At 39.4% G+C, this 22,224-nt stretch overlaps 1 protein-coding gene across 1 annotated transcript in view; it reads right to left on the reverse strand.

Annotated features, from left to right (window-relative positions):
- PIK3C2G (phosphatidylinositol-4-phosphate 3-kinase catalytic subunit type 2 gamma) overlaps window positions 1-22,224 on the reverse strand; it is a 242,221-nt gene that overhangs the window by 37,656 nt on the left and 182,341 nt on the right. Inside the window, exons 26-29 of the mRNA XM_058805171.1 lie at window positions 17,082-17,238; window positions 12,835-12,944; window positions 5,029-5,221; window positions 4,329-4,450 (exon numbers count right to left, since the gene is read on the reverse strand). Of these exons, the coding sequence (XP_058661154.1) occupies window positions 4,329-4,450; window positions 5,029-5,221; window positions 12,835-12,944; window positions 17,082-17,238 (582 nt within the window). The remainder of the gene's footprint in view (window positions 1-4,328; window positions 4,451-5,028; window positions 5,222-12,834; window positions 12,945-17,081; window positions 17,239-22,224) is intronic.

Consider the following 22,224-nt stretch of genomic DNA (forward strand, 5'->3'; position numbering starts at 1 on the left):
GAATTTAATTTTGGGTTAGTAAATAAATTACACATGAATAGAATAGCCTTGTGTCAATTTTCAAATACTTTGGTGGTTGAAAATGTTAAAACCTCCCATTTTTTATTTGAATCATCTTTGCATTTTAGAGACAATGCATATTGGATCAGTCAAAAGGTTAGAGTTTTAACAACACACATAATCAATTTGTATTAACCTTGCCCTGACAAAGGGTATTTATCTCCCAGGCTGAAGGAGCATCAGAAAAGCTATCTGTGTTAAATTGCACATAATGGGCTTGATGACACAGATTGCTAATAGCAGGATTCATAATTAACATTATGCTTTATGTCCTCTAATGTATGAGGCAGAGAAAGGTAGAAGTTTTCACCTGATTGTATTTCATGTCCCACCACCACCACTGTAAATAGTCAAGGATGTCTTGTTTACAAACCTCTTTCTTTTCTGCTGATGCCCTCTGAAGGCTGCCCTAGAACAGAGGCTGGATGGAGTTAAAGAACAAAGCAGGGATTTATCCAAAAGATCTCCTCCATGGATGCACCTTGGGCAGCACCAGAGCCCAGCCAGGGCTGCACCCAAGATGAACCAAAATGGCCCCAAAATGCACGGCCGGGCACGGGCTCTGTCCCTGGGATCAGCTCTGCTCCATTTGCACCTTGCAGTTCATTGTCCCATTCCAGCTTCAGCCCTGCAGTCCCACCCTGCTTGTTTTTCTCTCTCCAGCCCATCGGGTTTGTGCTCCTGGGCTGAGATTTGGGGCATTTGTCCTTGGTGCCCAGCTGGAGCAGGAATTGTTTTGTGTCCCTGCTCTGTGCACAGAGCTCACCATCCCCTGATGTGAAGCACAGACCCACTAAAGCAGCAAAATTTCCATTTGCTGAAAAATATAAAAGCTAAACCTGAGGCATCACTGCTATGAGCATTTTTCTATCCAATAGATCTCAACAGCTGTCTGAAGGGTTCAGACAAAGGATCTGTCTGGTTTGTCATACACTTGGCCAGCCTTTAGGAAGGCAGCTGCAAAATCCTGTAGGGAAGAACTCAGCTCTGGTGTGACTTAGTCTGGGATTAAACCAGAGAGGGAGTAAGATGACATCAGCATGCTGCATGTATGGATGAACTTCTGCTGGTCCCTGCCCTTGGCACTGGAGGATCAGGGTTTACTTGGGGGCTGCACAGATGGGCAGGAAGAGGAGACTCTTCCCTCACAAAACCACAGTGGCAGGACACACAATGAGGAGGGAAAAGTGACACGACCCTGGCTCATGACACATGTGAACAGCACAGACAAAAATAGAGCCCAGGTCATCTGGCACACAGAGGCTTCTTTCAAGGGCTGGGAGAGGAGAACAGTTAAGCAGCTTAAAATGAACCAGTCTGTGTAACACAAAGAGAGGGTCTGGCTGGAAAGTGCAGACCCTCAGAAGATGCACCCAGAGCACAGTGGCCAAACAGAGGACAGAGAAAGTGCAGATTGACAGCCCCAGTGCCTGCTGGAGTGAAGGACAATGTGAACTTGTGGTGGCACTGAACTCTTCTTGTAAAGTTCTTCTTGCCTTTGTTGGATCATGGCTGAGCTGTCAGTGGCCTTGCCCTTGAGGGTGCCCTTGTGTTAGAAAACGTGAATTTCCCAACCTGATACTTGGCATTTCTTGTTTCATTTTTTTAAGTTTTTCTAAGCCTTCTGATATTTACATTTTTGTAATGGAGTTCTCATGCACTTTTAGGTAAATAATTATTACTTTTGCATTCTTTTCTGGAGGAGGAGAAATTTGATAAACTGTTAGTTTGACCAGTGTCATTGGAGAGATGGCAATTTCATCCTCCCATCCAGGGTCTCTTTATGAATTCTATATATATTGAGGTCAAGAAATTTCTCTTCTTTTTACTTTGGAAGTTCCAGCATACATATTTTTTGTATTATAGTATATTTCATTATAATTTCAGTCATTATATTTCGTGTTCTATTGCAACAGGCATCTACTTGAAATAGATCAGAAAAATATAAACTTGCACCATGTGCAAATGTTCTACACAGAACATTGCATTTCCTACTTGTCTGAACAGTGTTCTCTGTATCAGTTATGTCACCTATAGATTTTGTTGGGTGAAAAGATTGTTGGCACTCCACAAAAAAATAATTAAACACAATTAATACCCTCTCATAAATCAAAAGAGAAAGATGGTGCTAGAGTACAAGGGCAGCTGGATGAATACATGTCAATAGCAGAATTTCAGATTCTGGGAACTCTGAGCTTTTGCCATTTGTTTCTTACAATACACTCAGTATTTAGCACTTGTATGAAGCACTCTCATATTTCATTGTTTTCTCCTAATGAGACATGAATATGTACAATTCCATAGAATCATTACAAAGCAGAAACCAAGTCCTTTCTGTTAGCAGTTCCAATTATTCTAGCAATATTAAACATTTAAATTTTTCAATCAGACACTTTTAAACTGATCTTGTGATTACATTGTGGAACAAGGCTTTTTCCTTCCTTTGAAGCATCTGGCATCAGCCAGAGCTGGAGCTTTGTAACACACAGGCAGACTAATGGTCTTATATGGAATGGCAGTTTCAGTAATAACTTCCTGTAAAGAAATAATTAGGTTTTTATTATTAGAATAAAATCAGGGATACATGAAAAATCTCCAATTAATGAAGTTCTGTTAAAACACAACACAAAATTGCAACATTAAAAAATATGCCTATCAAAAAACATCATAAAATGAATTGTTTAAACACAATCTTGTGGAAAGATCCTGCAGTGACAGGATACTGCTGGGACTGAATTATGGCAATAAAGCACTGGAGCTCCTAGAGAAAGCCTCAGTATATGCAGATTTACCCTCAGTGAGTTCTGAAGTGCTCTTTAGCTGTGAAAATGTTGCAAAGGATTTTATCAGAGGTAGATTTATCTGAGAAATGACTAGTACTATTTTTGAAATTCACTACAGGGTTTCTGAGGTTTATGTGTTTCTGAAGAGAAATGTATTTTCTTTTCAAAGGGCTGTGCTCACCACAGAAAAGATTCATAAACAGGTCCTTGTTAAATATTTTATTTTACAACCTAATAGTTACCCTGCAATATCTCCAAATCAAAACCATGATTCAAACAATTTTTTTTCAGTATTTGTTTAGTGAAATTTCAATTCTCACCAGCTGCCGCAGACCAGTTCATGTGTGAAAGCCATAATGAATCAAATTGGAGTCAATAAAATCCCCTCAGGCAGGAGACACATTCTGTAGAACTAACTACCCTTAAGCCATCTTTTCAGCATGCTTCTCATGAGCTCAGGGGAATATCAGCTTTGGATCTGAAATTCGTGGACTTTAAGTTCTAACCATGTTGTTTGTGGCTATTTACTTCATGTCAAATCCAAAGACCTTTCTCTTTTTCAAGCCTTAAATCACTTAAATCTCAGCTTGGTTTAAGTAAGCTGCTGGTATTTTAGGCCGGATTTATGGTTTTTTGTAGATTGAGATTGAAGAAGGGCTTGTACCAGGTGAGTCAGAAAGATTCTCTAAGAGAGGACTGTGTACACACTGGTGTATGCAGCACAAGGTATATGACATATGTAGAAGAAAGCACTTGTATTTCTAAAGCCATGGGCAATCACATGAGACAAAGCTGGTTTCTGTAAGATAGAAATAAACCATGAGACTCACTACCCCAGGAAACTGTAAAGAAATAGCATTCAGAAAATGAAAAGCAGGAAAGGACATGCACATGGATAGAAAGTAATATTCAGAATTATTGCAACTAACGACTGCAGATTTTTCAAAGGATGTTAAACTGAATTATGTGAGGCACAAAGTACTGGGCTAGGGGGCAGGACAGTACATAAAATTATTGTGTATTTCTCAGCTGGGGGAATGTGCACCATGTTGTAAAAATGTTCATCATGGTGCTAGAGTCAGAGGTTTCTGTTCTGACCCACTGTGAACATCCCTACATTACTTTAACATGAGGATCTTGCCATGAGTTTTGATAAACATCATGAAGAAAGTAAAAAATTATTAAAGGTGCCTTTAATTAAGTTGACACCACTGACCCTTTAATTTAATGAGAAGTTTTTTCAGGCCCAAGCTGTTCCCCTTTTCTCCTCCCATTAAAAATATGAACAATAACATATAAAACTTAGACTGCCACAATGGCCTGTGATTCAGTTCCTTCTGGGGCTGAATAGGAGGCTTGATAGAATATGTCACTCAGCCTTTGTGTTTCTAAAAATACATCTGCTGTGAATATTCTCACAGATTTATCTGAGCACAGAAGAGAGAACCACTTAACAGCAGAATAACACTGACTATTATGCCTTACTCTGGGAGGGCATGAGATGGGAACTGCATCTGGAGATGGCTGTGAAGTGTTGAGAACTGGTGGAATGATTTTTCCACGAAGGTGACCACGTTGCAGGTCTGCACCACCTGGATGAGATATATCTGTGTTGGGGGAAAAAAGAGAGACAGAGCAGAGAAATTATCAAAGAGACAAATTAAAAAAAAAAAAAAAAGTAGAAGAAAATATATAGGGTGATTTCAACAAAGAAAAACCTTCCTTTAATGTAGTGCCAAGTGCCAGAGAATTCAGTTTGTAATTCATAGTCCTTGTTCCACAGGAAGAGAAACTTGCCTGGGTAGCATACAACTCAAACACTGAAAGATCACTGCAGTGTGTGAAAACTAATAGTGCACCATTAAAGCATCATATAACAGCCTCCAATTTCTATTAGGCTTCCTAATTTTGTGCCATGCTTTCCTTCTGGATGCTTTAATTAGGCCTTGATTTATTTTTCACTATAGGGAATGAACTGCTCTCTTTAATGGCTCCCTGCAAATATCTGTCTGCCTGGTGCTTTTGCTCTCTGGTAGCTCGCTGCTTATGGCACCACTATTCATCCCATGATGCTTTTAATGGAGCACAAGCACATCTCTATAAAGGAGGAGGGAGACTGCATGAGTTCTTAAAAGTGTCATTAAAGATCAGGCAAATGAGGGCCAGAAAAGAAGATAATACCTACAGGGTCCGGCTTTCTGCTGAATCCCAGAATGGTGGCCCGTGAGAGTGACCTCTCTGTGTCCAGCGCCATCCATTCCTGGGGGACACTCTCTGGAGCTGGAGGCTTTGCAGAGCTCCCCACTGACATCTGCACCAGCGTGTGGATCAAGTTGTTGAGTTTAACAGGAAAGCACTCCAAACTTTCCTTTATTTTCCTGAAGAACGAACAAACAGAAGAGGTGCTATTCATGCTTTTATTGTTGTTTCCAGTCTTTGACCCTTCTTTTTATGGATCCAAGTCCTAAAACTCCCAAATTCTAAAGCCTACTTCACATATCCACAAGTAACTGCTATTTGCACTGCAGCACATCCAGCCCCTGAGCTCTACTGCTTAAAGGAGTGTTCTTACCACAACCTGCCTCAAGGCTTAGCTTGGAGCAACTATTCCTCAGGAGCTGGACTTCCTTCAGACATCAGAACATTTCCATGCGTGCTCTGAGGAGTCCCAGGGCTGAACAGCACGTGCTCATTTTGCTTCCAGGAGAGGAGGCACTAGTTTTGATTATATTTATTTTTGGCTACACTAACCTCACATGGGCTTACACGTGTTTGAGCAAGACTCTTGGATTCAATTTGTGATTTAGCTGAGCATGATGTGTTGCTAAATCCTCTACCTAGCTCTTAAAAGCCCTATCCCTGTGGAACTGCTTAAGATGAATTAAAAAAAAAAAAGAGAAATTTTCTCCTGGTATCTCACTCCATCTCATCCCTGTGCAAGGGGAGCCAGAACACTGTTTTGATTGCCTTCAGTTTTGAGATCTTTCATCAGAAAAGACACAATAGATGAAAAAAAACCCCTAGATAAACATGAAGATATATACTGCAAATGTGAGAGATAATCACAGGTCTTTGAAGAGTGAGATGCAGTACTCTTTAGAAAACACTTGCTCTCTTCAATTCAATTGCTAATTGAATTTTAAGACCTATTAACTTCTGATGGTAATTTTTTTTTGTCTCCCTGCTTATTGCTACAGCTCTCTGAAGATATCTATATATCTATTCTGATTTTATAGAAAAACAACCCAATAATTTGAAATTATATGGCAGCAAACCTTCTACCAATTGTCTGGGGATTGCTGTGTTTCCTTTTTTCCCCTTTTCTTTTTTTCTCCCAGTTTTGGATTATATCTAACAAGGTTACAAGGGCTGACAACATTCTTAACCACCTTCATCATGCCTTGTCCAAAGCTGAGCAAATGCTCCACCTGTCATTTCAGATTAGATTTTTATTCATGGGTTTCTGTGAGAGGGTTGGAATGTGTAGTGAAATCATTTGAAATCAAGTCCATTCATTGCATTATCCTAATTCCCATGATCTCAGATGCTCTGGCTGAAGTCTGCAGCTTCACAGATCAAACCAAACCAGAAAGAATAAGGAATATTCTACCTACAGGCATCTCCCCAGCTCACCCCACTGAAATTCAGATTTTATTCAAAATTTATCATACACTAATTAGGGATAGTAAACTGAGGAAAGATGTATATGTTCCTCTTAATGTAATACAAGGAAAGGTACCTCAGAATTGATTTGGTTAATTACCTTAATTATTAATTACATTCTTCAGAAACAGACACAAGCTATTTAATAAATTCAACAAATTAACACACTGAGTAAAACAAGAAAACAAATCTCATTTCAAAATATTAGTACAGAATCAATTCAGTGATGATTACCAGGCTGCATCAGGGGTGAACTCTTCCTTTTTAACTCCTATGTGTTTAATTTAATGTGTAGCTTAAACACTTCCTAAATCACTGAGACATTGGGTTATAGAGTCTGTAACTGGCCATATTATGGCACAGCAGTTAGGGAATTTGCCACATTAGTATAAGAGGCACGATAACTTTGCAGCTAAACACACTGCATTTTAATTTACATAAAACAGGCCTCAGCTTGTAAATTACTACTAATTCAGACATCATCACTACATATCAGACTACCACTATTCCTTCCATGGGGCCATTAAGCTTCTAAAATACTTTTAAAACCCAGATTGCTAATCACAGCCTTTAGATCTAAAACAGAGCCTTGTGTTGTCAGTGCTGCAGATTTTCCCTGTGAGTTATTTAAAATTATTATATTTAAAATCAAATAAGAACAGAAGTATGAGTTGCTTTCTCCCCCTCTCTGTTTTGACTGCATGCAGTCCTCTTTGCCAGGATAGAAAACATTAAGCAAACCTTATTACATGTAATCAACAAAGAACTCAAGGCCTCTTTGCTATTCTGTCTCCCCAGCAAGGTGGAACAACTCTGCTTGTGGCTCGCTGCACTTTCTTTCAAGGGAAAATTGGGTTGAGGAAACCCTTTTTCCCAAAAGCTGGTTCTTAACAAAATATAGGAGCAATGGGGTATATCAAACCTGTGTGTCTTACCTTTTTGAGATTTTGCAGTTTATTTTTGGCCTGGATCAGTTCAGTGACCCAGTTTATCACATTGTGGTACCCAATTCCCCTTTCTGCTGGCATTTTTAGAGTTCATCCTGAGGACCAGTGGTGGAAGTTTCTCCTTGAACTCTCCCAGATCCCCATACACCTCCTTTTCTCTAGCCACATTAAGCTTAGCAATAGTTGAAAGCAGTAAGGTCATGGGTATTCTCTTTAAAAATCCTCCTCTTGCTCCCTGGCCATTACCACCTTTGCCTGTGCCCAAAGCTCTGCCTTCACAAAGGTGACAAAAGTTTCTTATTTATTTGAGAGCTCCCAGGCTGCATAGAAAACTAGTGCCTGATGGTCTAGAGACAGCTAAACTAAGTGAACAATATAAAGAGTATTAAAAGCCCAGGTTAATCAGAAGCAAACTGGAAACTGTCATTAACTAGAGTAATATTAGCAGTGAATCCAAATATTGCCAACACAGTTTTCAGAGAGAAAAATGCTATTTTCCACATGACAATAACTGTTTACCATGCAGATTGGTTTCTGACCTACTTCTCAGAAAAGAAAGTTAAATATCTGGGATTATTGGAAAGTAATGACTTTCTGCTTTCCACCTGCTGAATTGCCTATGAATTTCAGATTTGGCTTCTTTCTTTCTACAGACCTGTCAAATTACAGTATCAGGTAAAACATGAACAGACTGCCTGGCTGCTTGTGTAAAAGGAGATGGATGAAAAGTTTGGCTGATGTTTTCACAAGTGCCTAGTGGTAGTTTGCCACTTTTGTTTTAGGAAGCAGACATTCCTTATGGGACCTATGGGTATTCTGAGGGCTGGTGCTCAGATTTTTCAGGACACATCAGCCTTTATACACAGCACATACAACCATTATTACTGCCTGGTTATTAAGATTTTAGCCTTGGTGGATATTTCTTTATCTTTCTTGATGATATCCTGGTTCTCATTTCCATCTAGGCCTGAAAATCATTTAGAGTATAATGAACAAAATTTATTCTCATTGGATTCTCACATGTTAATGGAGAGTGTTCCATTTATATTCCACATTTCCATCCATGAATTTACCAAGCTCCATTCCAAAACAAGTTGAATAACAGGCCGCCATACTAATAGACTTTCTCAGAATATTCCAGACCTTTTATAATACAAATCCCTCAAAAACCATAAATTCACGTAGGAAGTCTGCCTCCTGCTCCTTTGGGGCACATACACCACCAATCTTTATAAACTACTTGGACATCAGTGAAATAAAGTTTAGTGTTGTACTTTTGTCCATTCCCTTTCAGATGCCACCAATTTCCACTGTGTTTCACCTTTTTGGGAAATTTCTTGCTGAAATACCCTCAGTCACCTGAGAAACAGAGTTGACTGATCAGTTTGAGATTAGAATAATGTTTTGAAAGGAGTTACTGTGGATTGTCCAGTTTGAAGCTGCTGGCATTTGTGGTTTGGAGTGGATGTGCTTGACCTGAGCAGAGACAGGTACCTAAAGAATGAGTCCATAAATAAGTACAGTCCATAACTAAACAAAGCAGCTGACCCAAGCAGCACCCCCTCCATCAGGCTGCTGAAGATATGCACTGTGCTCCCCTGGTAATTGTCAGATCCACCCTGCATCTCTTATTCATGGGTTTCTGTGAGTGGGTTAGATTGCACACTGCAATCAATTGAAATCAACTCCATTCATTGCATTAGGCTAACTTTATGCTCTTAAAACCAATTTTAAATACACATCCCTGTGCAGGCACATTAAAAATGTCAGGCAGCCTGCCCCACCACGCTGACATTTGAAGACATCTGCAGAAAACCATAGAGGAAATTTATATCCAGAGGTAAGATGGGTTTCCAGCTTCTGATAAAACTGTGCTGTCAGGGTAAGAGGAAAGGAGGGAGGGGTAAGGATCAAATTGAGTTTCAAGGATCAAACTGAGTTCAGGGCAGATGCTGGAGAGACAAGGATGTTTCATTTGGCAGTAGGTGCACAGGACTGCCAAGGAAACACAGAAACTCTTGTTTAACTCTCAATTGGTGCATTGTTTATCCCCAAGCGAGGCTGTGACCTTGCAGAGGCTGTGGGGCTGAACGCTGCTGCTCATCAGCTCCAAACAAGGGACTGACCCCATGTGGGAAGGGCTGCACACAAGTGACACCACAGACTGCTGCACATGACTCAAATCAAGAATGAGAGCAAAGGAATTCAGTAAAACACAGAATGCTTTAGGAGCCTGGAAGGGGTCAGTATGTTAGAGTCCAAACCCTAACACAATTGCTCTGCTGGCCAAAGAGGTGATGGCAAAGAACAAATCAACATCATTCTGCCAGGAGCTTTTGTGACATCATTCATCATTTCATGCTGTTCCTAAACAGCACTAGGGCCAGTGTCAGTGTTATTGCTAAACCAAACTCAGAGAATTGCTAAGAGCAGCCCATTTCTACAGAAATACAGAGGAATGCTGTTCTCCTGTTTCCACCAGCAGAAAATTGGGATTTTCTGTGGACACGTTATAGTATTGAATCTGAAAGATTACAATAACTACCTTGTACTTAGAACAAGAAACACCTTTCTGTTGGCAACGTTTAGCATTCCAATTCTTCTTGTCTAGAAAACAGCTTGTAAAAAACAATGAAGTGTTTTTGGAAGCAACTATAGAGAAAAAGTAGCTACAAATTGCAAGGGATTTGAGAACCACTAGAAGTTGTGCTAATAATCAGAACTTCTAAGTTCCTTGTCTTTCTAAGGGCAGTTTGGAACATATATGCTGGAATAAGCCAGAGATTGACCATGAAAAGAATGTAACTGGATTTTTTATCCTATCAATATTTTGTATAAGAAGGATATAAGAAATAAAGATGATGCAGCTAACAAAAATCTCAATACATTTATATTCCTAAAGCCAGGTTGGAATGTGTTTTTTACAGAGGGGCAGTCTCTGCATGGATCAGGGTATCAGGCAATCCCAAAGTGTTTATGTTGAAAAAAATGAATACAATTTCCAGAAGTTAAAATCCTACTTGACATGAGGCCTGATATTATCCCCATCTTCAAACATGTTGGAATGTTAATACATTTTCTGAATTAACAGAAATAATATTCTAATGAATAGAAATTAGAATAAAGAAGAAAATAAAGAGAAAAGAGATCCATGGAAATTCATGAACTCATGTAAAGGGATTTTCTTGCAAATGAGCATATATAATAGAAACAAATCCTAAGAATATTAATGAATAAAATATGCACTCTAGCAATATCTGTCTTTTCTATGTGATGCAATGATGGACAATAACAAAGCTTCAGCATTTTGAAGGAAATTGGAACAACAGCTCTGGAGTTCAGAGAATGTGTATTAGGAGAAAATGCAGTTTCAAATAAGGACAGAGCCCACAGCACAGCTAATTTGTTGGAATTGAGTGGAATTTCCTTAATTTCCTTAACACCATCCCTAACAAGATATCTAAGGGGATGAAGGACATTCTGGCCTCTGAGTCCTACCTACAGTCTCTGTGAGGTGAACAGGATTTCCTAAGCCTAGCATAACCCTCTACCAGGCATCAAAGCACACCAACTCTTCCAAAATCCATATTCTTTTTTCTAAATGTCAGTATTGAATTGTATTTGCTTCAAGGCTCAGTTTCACACTATATGTATAGGTCCGGTCCAGACTTGTTCCTTTCTGAAATTGTTCTGAAAATGTTCTTTTCTCATGTCACTTTATGGCCTTACCCCACATGCTTTGGCTGAGGAAGACTGCAGGTGAATTCCCACCCTGATGTCCATAACCCTCAAAGAAAGAGTGTGGAGATCCAGCTCTGCCCTGAACCACATCTTCATCCTGACTCTTCCTTAAGCAAGGCTGCAGTGATGCCAACCCTTAACCGACCCAGCTGGAAGCTGATCCTTTCCACCACCAGCTCTGAGCTCTGCATGCCACTGATGCAATTTTCACTCTGAAAACTCAGATTTTCCTGCTTGTTTTGTATATCCCAGCCCTTTTCCACTAACTAAACAAACTGGGTATTTTACCCATGAGAGACAGACACACCCACCTGAACTAGTTGACGGAATCAAGACTTCTACAGTTTAATTAGAAACTGCATGTTTCCTATTTGAAGTGGAAATTTAAGTCTGTAATTTGGGAATATATGAAATTTTAAAGGAAAGGATAAGGTAGGAGTTGATGGTAAATGTGAGGCTGTAATTAAATTTTAAAATATAACAATCTTGCTAAGGGGCAGGAGTGAAAGCATATGAAAAAAGCAAGTGCTACAGGAAAAGTAACTTAGTGCTATGCTGTGTGTAAAGTCATGGAACAATAGTTTTGTTTGAAAAGTTTTTATATATTTTTTTTTTCTCAAAGAATTGTCACCCTTATAGTCTCTAGGTCTCTGTCCCAGCCTTCTCCAAACTTGCTGCCTTGGTTTCCTCAGATTACAGCAGATTCTAGTGCATGAAAAGCAGACATATAAACAACACACCTAATTTCCCAAAACCTTCATCAGGTCAGAGGAGTCTGGTTGCTTTCCACATGTAGAGGGTGCCCAGGGAGCACGAGTTCATAGTCCTTGGGAAATGATGATGCTGCTCAGGGCAGACCCTGACAGGGAGATTTTGCCTCACAATGTGCCCAGAACTGCAGTGAATTTCCAGTTCCAGAGAGGTCTGCACTCACTCCACCTACAGCAGCCTCACAGCTGGAATCATTTGTGATGCAGAGCTGAAAGATCAGGACTGAGGGTCTTAGACTGACTTTATGCACAGCAGCTGCAGCTCCTCCTCATTAATCCCCAGCTATTATCACGAAAAGGTGAGAGGTTTCATTATCATAACACAAGTGAAGCTTTAAATATATCTACATTCACACACAAGGCTTTTCTGTGATTGATCTGTTCACTGATTGAAAGCAAGAACCAGCAGTGTTTTGCAGCTGGAGAACCTGTGGCTAGCAACATCTCTGATGGAGCACAGAAGGTCAAAAGAGGAAGAGAAAAAGGAGCAAAATGCAGAAATTCAAGGTTCTCACTCACACTATTAAAAGGTTGAACCCCCTTAAGCAGTCTAAATCCATTTGTATGTAGCTGCTGCATTTAAAAACAGAGAAAACACTTGATATAAATCAGGATGGTTTCACCATGAAAGCCTAAGAAATCTCCAGGCACTGAGTGACTTGTTACAAGTGTACCACAAATGCACAACTGTTTCTTCCAGAAATTTGAGGAAATTGGTTACAACCTGCGTAAGGAATGACTTTTAAAAAGTAAACACATGAAGACTAATTATCCTTTAGTGTAATTTCCCTGATTAAGCTTTTTAACATAGGAGAAAAATTGCTCCATGCCTGAAGAAGACAAGGTTTCTGGGAAATATTCTGGGTTTACCTTGTAAAGTAGCTTGTAGCCTGGAGATCTGAGTCCTGAGGACGGAGGTTATCATACACATATTGCACATCCTGGATGCTCTTCAGCTCAGGCAATCCTGCATGCAGCATCTAAATGGAAAGTAATATTGGATCATTAGTCCACTGTTCTATTGAAAAGAAATTTAAATGAAACAGGCCTGAGAGAAGGAAGATTTTATACCAAAACAGTCTTGTAAAAGAGTTTTGCTGATCTGAAAAGTGGTTCTGATGCTAGAGCAATGCCTGGAATAATGAAGTGAATATACTGCATTGTAAACCTCCACACTGAGGCACCTGGAGGAGGCATGGGTCAGAATCAATGATCCATTGGAGTTATTTATTTTCTTTTCTGACACCATAACATCAAGGTGTGCATGGCTAAGCCTCCTTCAGATCCTTCTAATGGAAATAAAGGGAAGGTGACCAAATTCAGCCACCTGAACAATAGTAAGCAGATTTCTGTGGTTGTCTTAGCCCTAATTCAATTTAGCACAACATCACCCTCTCATTTGTAACTCCTGGTTCCACCAGCACTGCTTGGGCTCCTCCTGCAAAGGGATCACAGATTCACTCCCTTTACAGTCAGAGCAGTGATGCCTCAGGTTTCAGCTTTTCTATTTTTCAGATTCTGTGCTGCTTTAGTGTGCAGTTCTGAACTTCACATCAGGGGATGGTGAGCTCTGTGCACAGAGCAGGGAGACAAAACAATTCCTGCTCCAGCTGGGCACCAAGGACAAATGACCCAAATCTCAGCCCAGGAGCACAAACCCCGTGGGCTGGAGAGAGAAAAACAAGCAGGGTGGGACTGCAGGGCTAAAGCTGGAATGGGACAATGAACTGCAAGGTGCAAATGGAGCAGAGCTGATCCAAGGGAGAGACTCCACGACCAGCCATGCATTTTGGGGCCAGTTTAGGTTGTGCTGCCCAAGGTAGATCTCTTTGAGGCCTCTTAATAAATCCCTGCTTTATTCTTTAGCTCTGTCTGGTCTCTGTTCTAGGTCAGCCTTCCCAAGGCATCAGGAGAAGAGCATCTCCAGACACTGATTCGTGGCAGAAGCCCTGAGTGGGCAGTGAGAGCTGCCCTCTGGAGCAGGTATTATTCTCCAAGGATGAGGGACAGAGCTGTTCTAGTTAGTCAGTCAGATTAGATTCAAAAAACAAATAATATCAATATTCCCTTTGAAAAGGAAAAACTTGACGAGATTAGACAGCTCATTGTGTCCAATTGCCCATGCAGCTCTCTCCAGGCATTTACAAATGTCAACAACAATAAAATCTACTCTCTTCAAAACCTACTGATTTTTCTCTGCAATCACAGTAAGTTGGGAGTGATGTTTTTTCTTTTTGTTTGTGTAATGCAGAAAAATATCACTCCTTCAGATTGCACAGATGGAAATGTATCTGAATTTGCAGTCTCTGTGTGTTTTCCATTGATATTTATGTCTAGCTCAGACAGAAAGACCCACTGAGTTTTTCAAGTAATAGCAAAGAAAAAAGGAAACACTGATTTTATTTTAAGGTTATTCCTTCAAACATTCTCAACACCTGTACATTTTCTTTTTGGCATTATGAGGAAAATCTTCCTCAGCCCATTCCAAGCTACCACTGGACAGTTAGATTGCTGTCTTCACAGAGTTTTGACTGGCAAGGAGCAGAGAGACAGAAAGCTCAATGAGCAGAATTTAAGTGGATTGACAGCAAAGACAATAACAATATTCAGCACTGAAGGACACACAGTGCTATTTATCAATATACCTTCAAGCCATTTATAAAAGATGAGAACAACTTTTGCCCCCTTTGGATTAATAAAAAAAAAAAAGTTGTTGCATACTGTTGCAAATTAAGCTCCTCGCCCTTCACCAGGAAAGGGAGTGATAAAGTCCCTTATAATAACTTTCTATATATAAAAAAATATTTTTACTAATGGAGTTTGCATTTCTTTAAAGCAGTCAGAAGGTGTCTGTGTCCTGTCATCACCCTCTTAATAGTAGTTCACATCAAATCTTTAATGAGAGCAAAGCTGATGAACTACAGGCACTTACACAGCTGAACTCTGCCAGAAGACTCTTGGGTCTCCCACAGATGTTTCTGCTTTTGAAAGTGATGGAAACTTCATGGATTATTTCTTACTCCCAGTAGCAAATGTCAGTACAGCTTTAGAAACATGCTGCTCACCACCAAGAAATAACATTGATTCCCAAACTGGGCCAAAAACTCCTCAATTTTTTCATAATCACTTTTGCTCTAAACCACTAATTGTCACTGATCACCCAGGGTACAATTTACTATTCTGTGAATATTCTGTAAATTCAGTGTAATATTCTGTGATATACTGTTCTTTATTATTTATTTTAAATTTTTTTTTGAACTATGTTTTACAAATAGCATCTGGGAAAACAGAATGTGGGAGTAGAATGAAAGATTAATGATGCAGGTTTCCAAACAGGGAGAGAAATCTGAAACTTTCACTGATACAAAGAAGCAGTGATTATCTTATCCCTCCATGATGACATCTGAAATTCTGTGTAGAAATGAATTTTAAGTGGAACTTCACAGTCAATTGGTTTTTTTTCCTACAAATGACCAATGGAAATGAATCATTCTGTTTTTTACAATTTCTGACCAACACCCCACTTCAAGTGCAGAAACAGGCTCACCTTTCCAAATATTACTGGCAAAATTGAGGTTCTCCCAAACTGTTCTTGTTTGTTTGACTCCTTTTGCAATGAAGAGCTCGTGGATGGGGTGTGAGTGTGCTGCCAGTCATTTTTTAATTATGAAGTGCAACACAACTGACTGAGCAGCAGCCCACTGACAAATATTTAATACACATCTGGATGCTGACTCTGAGCTCAGCTCTGTTACTTCTGCTACAAGACCAGCAGAAACAAAAGATGCAGCATGTCCTAAATAGAGACAAACCTGAGCTTTGGCCAGGCAGAGAGAGTTATTTCAGAGTTGCTGCTTGGAGCATTTTCCTAACAGGCTCTCTGTTATCGCAGGGTAATCTGACATCATTATCTCTGCCTCTTGCAGAAAGAGGGACAAAGAGATGGGGCTTTATTTGCCCACACAGTTTTAGGCAACCTGTTCAGAAATCCTGCAGGGATTACTGCTGTGGAAGAGAACAGGCTGATCCTGAGCTTTCCAGAGGTTCTTGAACTTGGACAGCATCTCCTACAACCCCACCCTGCACTGCTTCCAGAGGAAAGTTGTGCTTTATGATGGGAATGCAGATTTGTTGCACCTTTGTGGCTACTAAGCAGCAAGTTCTGGAGATCTGAAGCAATCCTTCCTGCTCCATTTTAGGGGATCCCTCCAAGAATCCCTGCATCAGAATCCATGGACAAGATGGAAGAAGCAAGGGGAGAGATTCCTTCAGTTTCTGTCTCCCACCCCCATTGCACAAGTTGGAGATGATAAAGTGGTGTTTACAGAGAAACTTTTTGGCTGTACCCCAATCCCAGCAGCTCTGTTTATAAGGCCATTTTATGCACACACCACTCCCTTAGGTTGTGAGGCCCTGCACATAAATTCTGGATTGATATCTTAGCCAAGCATCTTAGCAAATATTAGTTGATGTCATATTCTCGTTGTAGCCATGAAGAGGAAAATCATTAACCTTTCCCACACAAGTAAATAGAGGCATAAATCAGATATGGAACTTGCCACAGCACATGAATCAGTAGGAATACTTACTGATAAAAACTCATTTAAAAATCTATACAAAAGAGTTTTAAAACCTGTGTCAATATGGGCACTGCTCTTTCTTTCCTGTGTTTGCCATCCTAGGGAGGGACTGTGGATATGGTCAACCTCCCCACTGTAAGGCATCACTAAGTACCGTCAGACCCCCCCCCCCATGAAATATTTAGCTTACTTTGTCTTGTAAACATGAACAGGGATGGTAAATGAAGACCTAGGAAAAGAGCTGAGTGAAATTCCTGAATGCAAAACTTTTACCCAGCTTTTTTTGCAGTTTTCTGGTATTTTGTAAAAAACAATGGGAAAAGCACCAAGCTTTTATATAACAATGGAAAAAGCACCAAGCAGCTTAGCTTTCCTTTTCTCAGAAATTATTAAAGTGAACACCTTCTTTGCACAGGAAGAGCAGCACCTGGGCACCTGATACCTCTTCAAATCAAATCTACTGGAGGCAGCAGAGATTTGGTTAAAGGGAAGAGAACCCCAGAAATGGATTTTTGGTTTCATCCTCGAGCTCCTTACCATCTCCAGCAGGTTCAGGAGCAGCTGGCTGTGTTTCCTGACTACGTTATAAGCTCGACAACAAAGCTCCACAAACTCCTGGAAACGCTGTGGGTTTTTGCCCCCCTCTGTTATGAAATACTCCATCTCTGATGTGAAGATGAAGGGAGCTCTGTCCCTGAAAAAGAGAACAATTACCTGAGAAATTTCACCCAAAACAGCTAATCATGCAAGACAGTTAATACTTGTAACTCATTATTCACATTTCTGTTTTTCACTATTACCTCCCTCATTATTTCATCTCTCCCCTTCTCAGGGTGGAAATCTCTATTGCTCTTAGTGGGACAGAGATAAATTCGACAGCAAGAGCTTCTGACTGAGAAATCCAACAACTGAACAAGTGTTTTCTTCTAGCTCTTTGCTTTTCTTTTTAAACCCTCATTGCTTTAATTTCTTCACTCCATCCTGAAAGTGAATCTGGAAATGAGTTCTCTCTTGGTATTGAAATATTTAAAAGCTGTTCTCAAAGAGGGTGGGTTATAAATATCAACTCCCTACTAGGCAAGAAGGGAATTTAAGAAAAAAACCCCTACACCTCCACAATCCAACAAGAAGAAAACCCCAAGGTATGATGCTATCATTAAATATGCACCATTCTGAAGAGATATTTCTGACTCAGGTTCAAAGGGAATATAAATACATTGTCTTTTTTTCCTTACAGTTACTCCAAGTTCACTCTTGGGTAAATAAGGAATCTGACAATGTGGCTTGCCTTTTTTGTTATCACCAGCATACTTTGTGGCTATGTCACGCTATTGCAGAAGAAAACAGACTAGCCAGGCTCCTCCTAACAATCCTATCATTCAATAGTTCCAGAAAGGCCTGATAAACTCCATCCTCACACAGAAAAATCTACTGCAGTGATTTACTCATCCTCACTGAGTACACAGAGCCATGCAAACACATCAGAGGGCTCTATTCCAAGGCAATATACAGTGTGTTAACCCTTAATTCAAAATAAATTTAAATAAACTCAGTGTTCTTGCTAAGTTCAAATGCAGAAATAAATTTCAGGATGTCTATTTCTTGCTAAAACCTCAAACATGGGCTGAGTCAACCCTTTCCTTCCTGATGCACTCATAAATGAGACAGATGAGCCTTCCTGGGAGTTTTCCTCATCTTTGCATAAAAGTGGCTGCCTTACTTTGCTGCAGAAACAAAAACAAGTAGTCAGGAGATTATAGGCTACAGCTGGAAGTTTAAGTCACAACAAATGCTCAGGTGGCCTTCCCACTTTATGTTTGGAAAGGCTTCCATGGCAGCCAACAGTGAATCCACATCTCCCATGGTTGTCTTTCACCCCCAAGCAGTGCAGGCCACTAGGGTGGTTTTAAAAATGAATTATATTATTCAATTCAGCAAAGTAATACTGGGAATGATGAAGGTCGACAATAAAAATTCTTACCCTCCTCATTTTTCTGTGTGATGCAAGATGTGAGTTCACATTTGGAGAGTTATGTTAAAGTGTGACTGTTACACAGTTTCTGTTTAGTTTTGTGCTGTAGATCTCAAAGAACGGCAAAATGTGTCTGTTACTGATTTCTGAGAGTTCAGGTTTGCCCAGAACCTTCTTTCACTCACTCACTCACTCACTCACTCACTCACTCACTCACTCACTCACTCACTCATTCACCTACCTTTTATCTTATTCTTTATCAGTGGTATTTAAATATGTTTAATAATATATTAATACATTGATATGAACACATTGACATAACAATATCGAATATAAATATATTAAATAATAAATCTTATTAAAGTAGAAATTAAGTGTTAAATAAATTGATACAATTAGAATAATGAAATTCAATTTGTTGAAGCACATAGGAAAGAGAGAGAGATATAGAAAATTAACACCTTGATGTATATGTGGATAGAAGGCCAATCTAAATCCTGATTTGAAAGCATTTTAGCATCTTGAAAAGGTCTAAACTCCAAATTTGTTCTTGGGCAAAAATATTCCAAGTCAAAAAACTACCATCATAGATATGCTGCATTGTGGTCAAAATTCACATTTGATTTCTGATGTCCAACTGTATTGAGACACAATGACACCAGGAAAACACAGCCCTTTCTAAGCTAGTCCAAGTCTCCCACACTGAGCTACTTGAGCTGAAAATAGATACTGCAATCAGGAATTACTTTCCTGGAAGAAATACAGTGTTTAACATTGCTGGGTTGGGCTGTGGGCCAACGTCCCCATCATGGAATGACTGCAACATTAATCACTTGTCCTACTGTTGTTGCTAAAGCATCTGTGTGAATACATGACTGATATTTTAATATTTGTATTATTTATAAATCAATTTTAGTTGTGGAATGACTGAAATCAATTTTATAATGTTCTTAAATTTCTCAGTAGCTTTTTAAAAATCTTTAAATTTCTCAGTATCTGTTTTAGAACATATTCAGTTCTAGGGCATTAGGCCAGTCCTCTCTTGTCAACATGTAATAAATTATGTATGAATTAGATTTCTCCTGTTCTGTTTAAGGTATTTTACTATCAGAGCCTCTCCTAAAAGGTAAACCCTGCAAAATCCTGGATGTTGAAGCTCCAGAAAATAAGCTGGCTGTTCACAAAGGGAACACTTTGTAATGTAAATTAAAAAAAAAAAAATAGAACATGGGAAAACTTAGAATATGGGAAACAAGACTCACTAGAAGGAAAACACAGCCATTTCTCACAACAGCATTATAAAATAAGGTTTCAGTGGGAAGAGACACTCCCTGAACAGAACATAAAGGATTCTGGAAAACCAATTGAGAGGATGAATATCTGTGCACAGATGTAAAATGTTCCTTGCTGTTTTCACCAACTCCATTGGATAATAATAAACCAGAAGGGAAAATTCTCCAGCAAAATCACAAACAGCCAAGTCCAGTCACTGTCCATCATGAAGGGAAAAATTACAGTTTCAGCCTGTTTCAGCCTCCAGAAGGAGAAAAGCAATGAGTGCCCTGTTTGCAGGTATCAAACCCTGTGCAGATGAACCTCACCCTGGTGCAGTTCTGAATTTCTGTATTTAAATCAGGACACATTTAACAGGCAGACTGCCAAGATCACATTCCATTCTGGCTTTTATTCAGAATATAAGCAGTGTATCCAAAGGCCTGGGAACAACAACTTTCACCTGGACCTCTAAATATCACAGAGCTTACTCACATGGACTTATCTAGGAGCTACAAACATTAAATACTTCTTACCCAAAGCACCCTCAAGACCACAGCTAAGGCCTACAACACTTTGCATGTTTGATGACCTATGACTGTGTAACAGCCAATGGAACAAGACCCTCCTGGCCTAAAATCTGCATTGATACAACTTGCTGCCTCCATCAAACTGAAGAAATGCCTGGCATCAGTTTAAAAAAAAACTGCTGTGATGAAGTACTTCCAAGTAAAAGCCTTTCACCATATCTCTGTGGATGAAAAGCCTATTTTTCTTATTTATGGTGTGCTAAAGAAATATGGAATTGAAGCATTGCTGAAAGACTTCCATGCGTAATTATAATGTCTGGTACCATTATTTTCAGAAAAGAAAAGCCTCACTGAGAGAACTAGTATGGCTTGAGATTGACCAAAGATGTACAGGCAATAAAGCCCCCAAAATCATTAAAGCTACCTTATCACATCTTGCCTACTCTTTTCTTTCCTTTTTTCTTTTCTCCCTCACTACAGCCCTAGATGAGATTAATGAACCCTTTGGTTTTAGAGTAGAAATCAGTCAAAAAGGCAATACTCCTGTTTATGACAGAGTCTGATTGCAGTCCTGGACTTTAAAGACTTTACTATGGCTGTGACAGAAGAGTTTACTCAAGCCATTCAGTGAGAAACAAGGCTACTTCATGGGGGGTTTATTCTTTTTGCTTTTTTTTGTTGGGTTTTTTTTTTCTTTTAGAGATTTAGGATTTTCATGGGAATGTGTTTTGCAGTTCCTCTGGAGATGATGAATGTTTGGATGATAAATCATGAGAGGGGGGAAAAAAGAAAGGAAACCTCAAGGAAATGAAGAGATCATCACACAAAAATAAACTTGGTCTGGGGTGATGGGAACATCTGCTGGGACTTCACTGTGGGCTGGAATTATGCTGCATTCCAAGAAAACCAGTAAGAGCACCAGGATTTGATAGCAAACATTAGATGTAAACAGATTAACAAAGATTGTAAGGTCAACAATGGTTTTAGTTCTTCCTACTCTTAATCTCACAGTACAGAACATTTAAGAACCATACACTGACTTCTTTTTATATTGAGCAGGAAAAACATGAGATAACCAACAACAAATGACCTTTGCTCTGATCCAATCTAAGCTTCCCAATAGTACACTTATGGAAAAGTCCAAGTCACACTCATTAATATAATGACATAAATCTGTTGTAGTCCAAGTTTTCACATGGACAGCGTGTGAGAAACCACAGAGAACTCTGCAATTTAAAAATCAGCTGCTCAGCACTAAAACTCCCCCATGTATTCCCTGACTGCTTTTAAAATAATTTTGTCTGAGTCAAGAGTAACTGATAATATTCAGCATGACTATGTGGAATTTAGATGTATCCAATAAAACAGGAAAAGCTTTTAGGGAGTGCTTGACTGCTGACATCCTTTGCAGCAAAAGCCAAAAGCTTATTGAAGAACACAAAATAAATGAGCATGAGTGCTTATTTCTCTAAAGCCAAGTGAAAATATTTAATCATAGTAATCATAGACATTTGTAGACACAGTAAAAAGCCATAATCAATGGCACTCCTTTTATATATTAAATAATGAAACAGGGAACAACCATACAACACAATTCATCACCAGCAAACAAAGAAATATGCCTGGGCCACAAGAGATGCTCCATTTTTCTTCTTATCAGGACAAGATCATAAACATGCTTCTGGCATTCTTATTTAGCCTATTCTCAAAGATTTTTATGATAGCCTTCTTCAACCTCCCTATCAAAATTCTGTTTCAGGATGTTCCCTCACAGCCTTTTTCCCCTAATGCCTAATCTAACTCTTGCTGTGCTTTCATCTTATTAATTCTTGCTCTTTCCTAAGAGAACATGAAGATCCCATCTTCCTTACAGCAGCCTCTAAAGTATTTACAGACTATTACCATG

This window comes from Ammospiza caudacuta, chromosome 5, assembly GCF_027887145.1.
Source record: "Ammospiza caudacuta isolate bAmmCau1 chromosome 5, bAmmCau1.pri, whole genome shotgun sequence".
Classification (NCBI taxonomy): Eukaryota; Metazoa; Chordata; class Aves; order Passeriformes; family Passerellidae; genus Ammospiza; species Ammospiza caudacuta.